The following is an 11,143-nucleotide window of genomic DNA, read 5'->3' on the forward strand; positions in this document are numbered from 1 at the left end:
CCTTTGTGTTAGCAAGGTAAAGAACTATATGCCAATAATTGCCTGGTTTCTGCTAAGGAAAGCTTGAATTCGCAAACTGCCTTCTGCGCAAGTATTTATCTAGAAGAAGCAATGCTTTAGAGGACTCATCCACAGAGAAAGGGATTATTTTATTCCTTATACTTCAGATTAGAACAGCTGTGTGATGATTTTACAATGTGTTGAAGGAGGAAACACCTTTCTGCTATCTCGATGCAAGGATGTGCTGTGTTAGCAGCTGGGGCTGCCTTGCGATTATGGCAGTTTTCTGGGCACTTGCTGCAGCCTGGGAAAACCCACAACCTCTGAATCAGTGAGGATGAGAGAAGTGCATCTTTCCCCAAATCACCATGTTGCCAGTATTGAGGCTGGGCACTGGTATGTTGCCAGATTAATTTAGGTCCACTATAAAGGGTATAAATTGAGTGGTGTACTTCAATTTAAATTGCTTATGAAATGAAATTATGTAATGGTTGTGGAGATGTTCAGGTCTTGGGTGGTTATGAAAAGTGGATTTGGAGCAGACTTCTCTGTGCCTGTTATTTCTGGGAGAATTCATTTTAAACAAGGGGGAAGAATAAACACAGTTTTTATTCTAAGCAGAATGAAAGTATCAAAAGCTGTGTTTTCTTTTTGGAGCGAATCCAGTGCAGTTTATTTTCATTCCTGAGTGTAAAGTCTTGCTTGAACTGTGACCCCATCATACGCCAGCCTAGGCAGAGCCCTGGGTAATGTGTGCCTGCCATGCTGCATTGCTCCTGTGTAGGGAACCTTCCCCAGGCATCTGGGCCTCGTTTGTAGTTCTGGCCTTAAGAACTTATTTCATCTTCCTTGCTCTGTGCTTCTATCCACTTAATGTGCGTAATTAACTGAACCACTTAAGAACAAGATCGTATTTTAACCTTTAAAGTTTTAATCTTTGAGTGGGACGGTGTGTGAATGTTCTTTACAAAGATAAGGGAGGGATTTTATTGACTAGTCTTTGTCTTCTTCTTTGGAAGATTTGTTTTTCCACAGCCTGCTTCCTGAAAGCCTCCTGAACACAAGCATTGTATTGGAATTGCATATTGCATTAGAGTTGTGGTAAAGATGTGGTATTCATGCCTATAGTGAGAATGCATAGGGGCCTGCTGCAACTTTTCAGTGATTTTTACAATGGCATCTGAAAGTGGCCTTCAGGTTGCCCACAGCCAGGCAAAGCTGTGAACCTTCTTGCCCCTGCCTGTAGCCAACTGCTCTGTCCACATTTCTATGCCTCATTTTGAACGAATTGCTCTGTATCAATCAGTCTGAATGTAGTTGGCCCAGCAGAGTCAGGTAGAGATAACACGGTGTTACAGAATACCTGGATCTTCCGCACCCATACTGGGTGTCCTAATAGCCAGAATACTTAGTTTTCTGTTACCAGGGACTAGGTTTGGTAGGAAACTGAGATTGGGCTGAGATGCCCAGCAAAGGGATTTCCAGAGTGCATTATGAAATTGAAAAATGACTTGAAAATTGAATGGCTTGAAAATTGCCATGAGGATTTACATACAGCTACTAAGCCAAACAGAAAGCTCTGGTCCCAAACCAAGCTTCACAACTAGAAACATCATATTTCACTGAGCAGCTCTGTACTCAGGCAGTTAAGGTATTTGTAGCAATGGCCCTAGTGATGACCTACAGCAGCATCTTCATTGACTGCAGAATTCTGTGCCTATGTTTCATTATTTATTCATTAAAATAATGTTTTTGATAGAAAAATTGCATGCAAGGTGCTGAATATTCTATGAAAGAAGCAGGATGGGTTGTAACTTGAATATACTGTGGGGAGCCAGGTAAGCACAATAGCACATGCTCTTGACAATCCAAATATTTGTATGAAAACAGGAGCTTTTAAACAAATCTTTGAGTAAATGATAAACAAAATGAAAGATAGTGCTATGGGCAAACAGACTGTTTTTCTTGCAGAGAATGGAATCAACAAATCAATAAGGAGAATCTGTAGATGAAAAGTATATTTTCTCAATTTGCTATTTCTCTTGCTATCTAAGGGGAAGCTGTGTATATCTTGTTTAGCCCAGCATTCCTAAACCAAGGAGGATGCATTTCTGTTCCTAAGCTTTAGCACATACATTGTGCTTAATAGCAACAACTCTGCATGTATTTGCATTTCAGTGCAGTTGTAATCAGAGGCAGATCTGCAACAGAACTGTGTTCCAGTGGCTAATACGTGTTAAGGGCTGTTGCCCTGTACTAGCACAGGTTGCAGTCACATCTTTGTTCTGCAGTGTAGGCACCCATGTAGGTGGTGGGAACTGATACCGTCTTGGGGAACTTTTGCTGATGTTTTAGTCTTGTGCATCCCTGAGAGGCCCAGCTTGAGCCTCAGCTCTGCCTTCAAGGATGGAGGATGGTGAACAGGTAGTTTCCTGACTCCTTTCTCTGTGGAGTAGCATTAAAACCTGGTGCAAAGCAATTAATTATGGTAGTATTTACTGATACTGCAGTCCTATCTTCCTTTCACTGATAGATCTGGAAATGTGGCTGTTGGTGCTTGCTCTTTACCTCTTATTCTGGGGTTCAGTCCCATGGAAACTGTCTTTTTCCACCACAGAGAATGTTGTGGTGATTACCATTCTCTACACGTGTAGGAGCCTGAACCTTGGATTTCCAAAGCATGACTTGGAGCTGGGAATTTGTAATTGGAGCTGAACAAACCCATGCTCTCTGTGGGTCATTTGTGGAGAGGAAACACATCTTTGGTTGATTCCAGAAGCAATAGGAGAGGTCTCTGAAGGCATGGAGAGGTCTGTGTGGGCAGCATGGAGAATTAGGGAGTCTTTGCTCCAGGTGGAACTTAATTGCCAGTTTTGTGTACTGGACTCTGCAGACGTGTGATTTGACATGCCATGGTGCTCTGATAGAAGTAAACAGGATTCTAGGCAATATTTTCAGTTTATTCAACAGATACATTTGTTTTGCTTAAAGGCAAAGCACAGTATGAACAAGTCTCATGTAAAATCACTTCTAAAAAGAGCAGTAAATATATCAGATACAATAACAGCTAAATACACAATAACCTGAGGCAGAATATCATGGCAAACCATGTTCCAGCATGTAAAGATAAATAACACTGACAACAGATAAGTTTTTTGGCAACAAGTAGGTACAGTGTTTTGATACTTTAAGACAGGTTGGTTGTGTGGTTTCTTATGATTTACTTCAGCCAGTCTCAATGTGCCACATCAGACACTGCACAAGTGAGATGAACTGAGCTAACAAAAGAGAGATCTTGATACCTGTTGGGGCTGCCAAACTCACTTGTGAGGCACAAGAAGGCTGGAAAGCAACTCAGTTTTAGCTTACTTGGCAGTTGTGGGGATTTTTCTTTGTTCTATGGGCCCTATATGATGGAGTACGGGAGAACTTTGTTCTGGACAGCAGGGAATAAGGGGAGTGGACACAGGTGCTGGGAGCTGCTGCTTTGTGGAGCATGTGCTACCTACTGCACAGCGGCCATAGGATGGGGGTATTTGTTTTAAGATTCATAAGATTAGGTAAGTGATGGAATAGCGAGAGGTAGAAGTCTGGAATGTGGGATTGTCAGAGGAAATAAGAGATCTCTCCAATAAGAGATCAGGGTGTGATCAGAAGGATAAAAATAGGGAGCATGAGGCTGATCTGGACTGTTGGGCAGATTGTGGCTAGAAGACAGGAAGAATACAATTTTTGTAGCATGAGATTATACCCTCCGTATGATTGGCAAGTTAGCTCACTCCCTGCACAGGCCCTGGGATGCTGAGACTGCAACACAACCACATAAATGTCCTAGGCCGGTATTTGCATCCTGGGAGGCTTCTCTTCCCCCGGCTCAGCCGGCAGGGGCTCCTGGAGCTGGTAGCAATAAAGCAGCAGCCGGGATTGCAGCAGGGCAGCACCTGGAAGCAGCGCCGGAGGCAGCGACCAGCTCTGCCCTGGGGGACTATTGCACATCTGACAGAAGCTGCCCCCAAAATAACAACTTAGTAACTTCTCTTGAATGGAAAAGAATTTTTTTAGATGTTTGAAAACAATAGACAGCATTTGATTTTTCTGAGGGCTTCAGTCTTTGCTCAGTTACAATATGTTATTTGAAGGCCACTTACATGGATTATTCCAATAAAAATGGATGAAGACTAAATTATTGTAGGTGAAGTGGCACTTTACATGCTTCCAGCTTGCATATACAGCAAATATCATGTTTTTCCCCCTTTTTTCAGAGTAGGAATGCCTCTTCACTATATTCAACATAAAGCTGAATTTGACATAAAAAGAAGCTGATGTATAACAACTTTTAATGCATAGGAGTCATATCTATCATATGCATTTTACTTCTTGCAGGTCTAACTTAGCTAGATGACTACCTCTAAAGTTTCAGTGCAGCTTAACACAAAGCCAATTTCAAACTGTTTTGCGCTTTAGTTATTTCCTAGATTCGGCTCTGCAGTCTTCAAAATTCTCTAGTGATGAGTCGCATCAGTAACTGCTTATCAAAAGGTGACTGTGATTTCTCAGCATACCAAATACTATATTCATCAGTGCATTACAATTAAAACATAACCTTTGAGGCTGACATACACAAAAATCACAAGGCAGGTAAATACCTGCAGCTGGCTCACTTCTGTCATTCAGCTGCTGAAGTTACGCTATCACTTACACAATAATTGTTCCCTTTCTTAGCTAACTTCTACTAAAGAATATTCTAGTGTCAGGGAATGTTTGTTCTCATCATTTAAATATTTCTGCAAGTTTCTTTATAACAAGCAGCATAAATGTCAGTCCTTTAATAAAAGGTGGAGGCATGGGAATTACGATAGAGCAATGCTGTTACTTGTCAGTATTTTGATTTGTCTTACAAGTGAATAGATTTCCAGAGATATAACAAATGAAATCTTTTAGAAAACACAGGCTTGATGGCACAGAGATAAAGCAACAAGTACAGATGCAGGATAAAGAAAGTATCATTCAAGTGTGTAAGTTAGCATTTACTTTCAGGATTCATTTTTCCAAAAAATTAGTTTCTTGTGCTATTTTGCAAGCTTCTCTGTTTTTGTTTGTTGCAGCTATGTAAGTAACTTAATTCAGCAGAACCTGTTTTTCCTTTTGAAAAATATAAATCAAGGCATTATGTAAAAGATTATTTTTTCCTGTGCCCTTCTTTCAAGCACTGCTTTTAAAGTGGAGTTTGCTAGGTATTAGATATGTGAATATATATATATATATATATTCACATGCTGTCACTGTACGCATTGCCTTTCTGTTTTCAACACAAAAGCCAGCTGTTTACAACATGCACTGCCCCACGCTCGTGGCGTAGCAGCAGCACACTATTTCTTTGAAAGTCTTTCTCATCTCCAGACTCCGGAAAGCATAAATGAGTGGATCAATTACGGAGTTGCACATTATCAAGACCAGATAGGTGTTGAAATGGGAAGTGTAGCAGACACAGTAGGGGTTCATGGGGCATGAAATGATGAGAATGAGGTGAAGGAAGAAAGGTGCCCAGCAAACAATGAAGACACCAAGTAATATAGTGATGGTCACAGCTCCCTTCATGCAGGTGCGCTGATAGGGCACCCCGTCCACCGGCAGGGCTGCGATCCGCTTAACGTGCAGGCGTGCAAACAAGAACATGTGAACGTAAAGGGAGGCCATGAGGAAGAGCATGGTGAAGAACATGGTGATGAGACAGACAATGACCGTTTTGCTTTCTGAGTAGGCAATGAATATGATGCCGCAGATGATACAAGCAATCCAAATGACCACAATGAGGGTTAGAGCTTTCTTCACGGTCATGATACTGTGGTAACGGAGAGCATAGAAAATAGTTATGTACCTGTCAATGGCTATAACCAAGAGGTTGCAAATTGAAGCTACCAAAGAAATACAAATCATTGAGTCAAAAACATTGTCCATATGCTGAATAAAGTGGTCATCAATGATCAAATAGCCGTTGCTCAGAATGGCAATCATGATGGTCTCCAAAGCATTTGACATGCTCACTAGCATATCTGCCACAGCCAAGCTACACAAGAAGAAGTACATGGGAGAGTGCAGGTTTCCGTTCTTCAGCACTGCAAGAATGACAAGGATATTTTCCAGCAGGCTGATGATCCCTAAAGTCAAGAAGACCTCTGCTTTTATGAAGACCTGCTCGCAAAATCCATCACTGCTTCTGTTGTTGAGAATCGAGTCATTGTAGTCTTCAGTGACATTAAGCAACACAGGCTGAAATGAAAGTGCAACATGGGTGGTATTCATTGCCAGCAAGGGACTCGAACTCACAAACAGTTATGGATCCTGTAGAGCACAGGATTTAAAAAAAAAAAAAAAAAAAAAAAAAAAAAAGAAAGAAAAAAGGGAAAATAAAAGTCCTTCCAAGCTGTTGCTGTGCACAGGGAATGGAACGAGGCAGGACTTTGCTTTAGTTGCTTTTAGTAGAAACATGTAAAATCTTCATTTACAGAGGGTTTTGTGTCAGTCACAGGCTGCTCTTCTCCCTCGTAACAAAGTGAACTGCAAATTTTGTAGGCTCAAACAGTTTCCTCTGAAGGGAAAAAACCCCCCAGCAGCACATTACTGGTTCTGGTCCTCCCGTTGATTAAAAGCAAATAGTTTTCTCATCAGTCACTGTGAGCTGGGGCCAGTGCAGGTTTGTTGCACGTGTGTGGCGGTGTTGCAGCTCGGTGAAGTCTCCCCTGCTATTTCCATGGCAAGAAAGGAGAAAGGAGCCAAGGGCTTTATACGTTCCTGAAAGCCAAACGCCTCCTCCTCGGCGCTGCGCGCGGTGCGGTGGCCATTGGGAGCCGGCACCTTGCGGAGTGACGGCCCCGCCGCTCCCCAGCGCATCTCAAACCGTCTGGCGCCCTCTGCAGATGACGAATATCCTCGGTTTCCTTCACAAGTTGTCCAAAAGGTGACATTTTCATCCGGTCTGACTTGATGCCTGAGCTAGGGAGGCAGCTCTGCTGGCCGTGCCCGTGTGCCGTCCCGGTCTGGAGCGGGAGCCGAGTCCTCTTGTCCGGCTCAACGGGCTGAGCCCCGACAACAGCGACTTTGGGGCTGCCACGAAGCTGCTCGGACTTTGGACCTTGTTGTCTAAGGCAGCAAAACCAGGGTGAGCTGTAGTGCAGGTGCGTAAGAAATGCACCCCGTGATACTTGCTGAGATGCTCTATGAGGTGTCATTAACTGGATGCTGTGCTTTCATCAGATGCAAACACTTAATTCTTTACCTGCAATGGGTTGTGGTTTGTTTGCTTTGGTTCCCAAATTCCATGCTCGTGAGTGAAGCAGAGGGAAGGAGGGGAGAGTTTCCACACCCATGTCTGGACTTTCCTGCCCAGCTGGAGGGTTTCAAACAGTCCACCCAGGGCTCAGCCTCCCTTGCAAGTTAATCTTTGCTTTTCCTGACTGTGGAAGCATGTTGTGCCAGCAGAGAAAATGGAACAAACTTCCAAGTGTTCTTGCCTTTGTTTACTCTCTAAAAAATAACCTCTGCTTTCCCCCATCATTGGCTTTTTCTCATAATGCCCCAGTACAACTGATCTTACATGGACATGTACTAATTTAAAGCTTATGTAGGACCAGGGGAGTTTTCAATTATCAATTTGATTCAATTATCAATTTCAATTGGCAGGCAAGCCTAAGATAGTTTTTCCTTGTGCATTATTCATTTGCATTATATTCTTGTAGTGAATTTTCTTAGTACAACTTTTTGAAAGTACTTGCTCATGTCTGTATACTTCGGCTGGTGTTTTCCCGGATAGTATACACAACATTGTGTTGCTTTGATTTTGAAATCTAATAGGAGGTTTCTGTTACAGGATTGTTAGTCCAGAAAGTTGCAAATCTTTTGCAGTTAGATGACCAATTTCATTTGGAACTAGTGGAATTATTGCAATGAATTGTAAATGAAGAGGCGACAAATCTCAAATTCAACTTTGGAGGATAATTATACAAGGACAACATCCAAGTGCAGGAATTGTAATCTGCAAAATTAAGTGGGGACTTATCTAGCAAATTATTTACAGAATTTGCCTTTTCAAAGTCTCTCTCTAAATTCTCATTGCTGTATTTAAAAAAGCAAAACAAAAACAAACAAATAAAAAACTTAAAACAATAAATTTTCTCTCCCTTCCCATGGGATTTTTGTAAATGATCTAATCAAAGATCACATCTTATCTCATGACAAGAAAAAGGCAGTACCCCCTTTAATATGCATTTTATGCCTGTAGTGGTTATGCTTATCTTGTGCAGTGAACTGCAGTTATTAGTTGGCCAGCTCTGTCGAGCAGATGGAACCCACTGAAGATGATAATGTAAAGATGCTCTGACTGCCATTAATCACCTTCGAGAGGTGCTGTGGAGCCTCTTGGGCTCGTCTCTGGCTCACCTGCTGCTGTAGGACACCAAGGGTTTAGGCACACACATCTGAAATGATGCACGGGACTGTATCTACCATCTAAATCACAGCCCTGGCTTCTCCATTTGGATGGTCACATAATGTACTGTGCTGCTCTCCCTAGTGTAGCGGGGAAAAAGAAAAAGCATCTCTTCAGTTCAAAGGCAGAATTAAATCATAACTGGTATAAAGCACCGGGAAATCATATTACATAATATATTATTTTTAATATAATGTTTTGATCCATAAATAGCTCTGAGCTGAGGAAAGGAGAAAACAGGGCTTACAGTTGAATTGAGTCTTTTTTCAAAGGAAAACCAGCAAGTTCTTTGCATGCATTTTTGGATAAGAAAGACAGTGCCTTCTTTCTTCTAGGAACACCTGTCTTTTTGTAACTTATGATTAAAGGGAACTTGTTTACATGCAGTAGAAGAATAGTAGAAAGTAGAATATTTTTTTTTTTTAAAAAAAAAAGGTAAAAGACTTGGGCATGTTTGTCTAAAGTCAAAAAAGCTTCTTGAAGAAACTGAACTTGTTTAAATCCAGTTATGCCAGTTAGATGGAGGGACTGCACTTTTGATATAAGATATAATATTTACAGGAAGCATCCAGATTGACTAAATGTGATTTATTTCAGTCATTGTTTCAAAAGACTGCTGCAGATTTACCCACCTTTGAGCTGAAAATGAAAATAAGAAGTCATTAAATGTGGTGCATCATGAACTTCTAAATGTGCCCGATAGCAAAAATCAACCTACCATTTGCACTGAGCTGCAACTTGAAGTGGAAATTGAATGTTATATACCAAAGTGGATTAATGGCACTATTAGCTTTGCCATTAAGTGCTAAAAATAGTGAGCTAGAGCTCCATGCTTTTGACTATAAGCTCAATCTGAGTCTAAGATCTGTGCAAAAATGGGAAGAAGTTGTGTTTGCATGAACAACTGTGACACCTTAGGCTGTATTTTCTAAAGGTATTAGAGGCTGCTCTGCTCAGCGTTGGAAAGCCTACATGATCTGGATTTTTAGCATATATTTTACAGTAATATATTCTAATAAATTGCTGCCTCTCAGCTGTCAGTTCCCGATTCTTTTCCAGAGATACATAAGCTGACCATGTCCATTGCGGTGCAAAATAGAAAAGCTGCTCTAACATCCATACTGCTGTGCTGGATTTGCATCCTGGCACTTTATTATATTTCAGGAGTGGCAACTTATTAAAATGTGCTAAAAACAGTGGTAGACATTGATATCATCAGCTTTCCAGCTAGTAAAATTGTCTTGTGTTGTGTGGACGAGCAGATCTGTGGCAACTGCTGTAAACTGGGACAGAAAATGAAACAATATTTGCTCCAGTTCCTTCCTCCACCAAAACCCTGTGATAAGATTGGAAAGTTAGGTATGCGAGACACCTACCCATGTGTATTCCCCAAATTTTGATTTGTTGTAGCTATCCCCAGTGAAGACCTCAAAGGAGGTGTAAAGGAAAACTTTACACTGTTCCCTAGAATGTCTTGATGACTGTTGTTTGCAGGACATCTGCCTTACAGAGCCTGTAGTGGAAGTAATGCAAGTTGAGTGGGACCAGTCAAGTTTTTTGCTGCTTCTAACTTGTTCCTGGGTTTTACTGGGTCTTGATTAGCCAGGAAGCTCACAGGCTGCATCTGAACATTTTATTGCCACTCTTTCTATGCAGAAAGTATTTCTTATTTTAACTCAATGAGTAAAATAGTCTTCTCATTTCCTCTCCTAGGTTCTGCAGTCCATGATTCATTTTCTAGTTTATTTGCCAGGAGTTTAGAGAAAGAGAGCACTCTTATCTGACACCAAGGGAGCATCCTCCTTTCTGCTGTGTTCTCATTTCTTCCCTGGACTCAAACAACAAACCCAGTGTTGAGATCATCAACCTTGCATTTTAATCTCCTGGTGTGCTGGGTGACAAAATCCTTGGTTTCTGTCCTTTTAGTTGCTATGCAACTGTCATCCACTCTGCGCAGCTTTTTCGATTCCATCTTTAAGTCAGGCAGCAGGTGGGACCATAGGTCAGAGGAGAATAGTTAGGGAAAAGGGAAGGGAAAGCACATCTTGCATCATCGTGTTCAGTTCCCTGCTCTACCTGCATCACTGATAACTGTATCACCACCACCCCAGATTTTCTTCCTCCAACTTTCAGCCCCCAAACCCTCAGCTGAGCTGTTCCTTATAGATGGAAATGAATCACTGTCCTCCCCTGCACAGGATCTCTGTATCTTCTCATTTTGTAAAAGACCATAAGGGCTATGTAAAAGCTTTGATGTATTTGGCCAAACTGGGCTGACTTTGATTCAGTTTAGACAATGATGTTAGTTATGTGTGGATGGGTGGTCAGAAATCCCTCCAATTTTGATCCCTCAAATTGCTTTCCTTCCTCTCTGTTGCTATAATTCTCATGATAAATATTCATACAGAGATAATTTTATAGAGGCAAGGTGTGATTTTTATGTTTCTTTTCCCTTGGGTTTTGCTATTAGGACTTAACCTCCTATACTCTGATTCTGAATCCAGCAGTTTTTTTCAGCCTGTTAAAAGGTCTTCACATTTATAGTTAGCTGGGCAATAAAAATCTTTTGAAATGCATCAGGAGTTCAAAACACTGAAAACACAAGAAAAACACTGTTTAGAATTTTTTTTACTGACTTCATGAAGATGTCACTTGTTA

The 11,143-nt window shown here is 41.3% G+C and overlaps 1 protein-coding gene across 1 annotated transcript; it reads right to left on the minus strand.

The window, feature by feature from the left end:
• Positions 1–5,325: 5,325 nt before the first annotated feature.
• MC3R (melanocortin 3 receptor) lies at positions 5,326–6,360 on the minus strand. Its single transcript, XM_010222072.2, has one exon. The coding sequence runs from the start codon at positions 6,301–6,303 to the stop codon at positions 5,326–5,328; it is 978 nt and encodes a 325-aa protein (XP_010220374.1). The 5' UTR covers positions 6,304–6,360.
• Positions 6,361–11,143: the final 4,783 nt, after the last annotated feature.

This window comes from Tinamus guttatus, unplaced genomic scaffold, assembly GCF_059628265.1.
Source record: "Tinamus guttatus ecotype Peru unplaced genomic scaffold, ASM5962826v1 Tinamus_guttatus_pri_ptg000027l, whole genome shotgun sequence".
Classification (NCBI taxonomy): domain Eukaryota; kingdom Metazoa; phylum Chordata; class Aves; order Tinamiformes; family Tinamidae; genus Tinamus; species Tinamus guttatus.

Coding starts and splice junctions, on each gene's coding strand:
- MC3R (XM_010222072.2), bottom strand. CDS start 6,303: ATGAATACCACCCATGTTGCACTTTCATTTCAGCCTGTGTTGCTTAAT.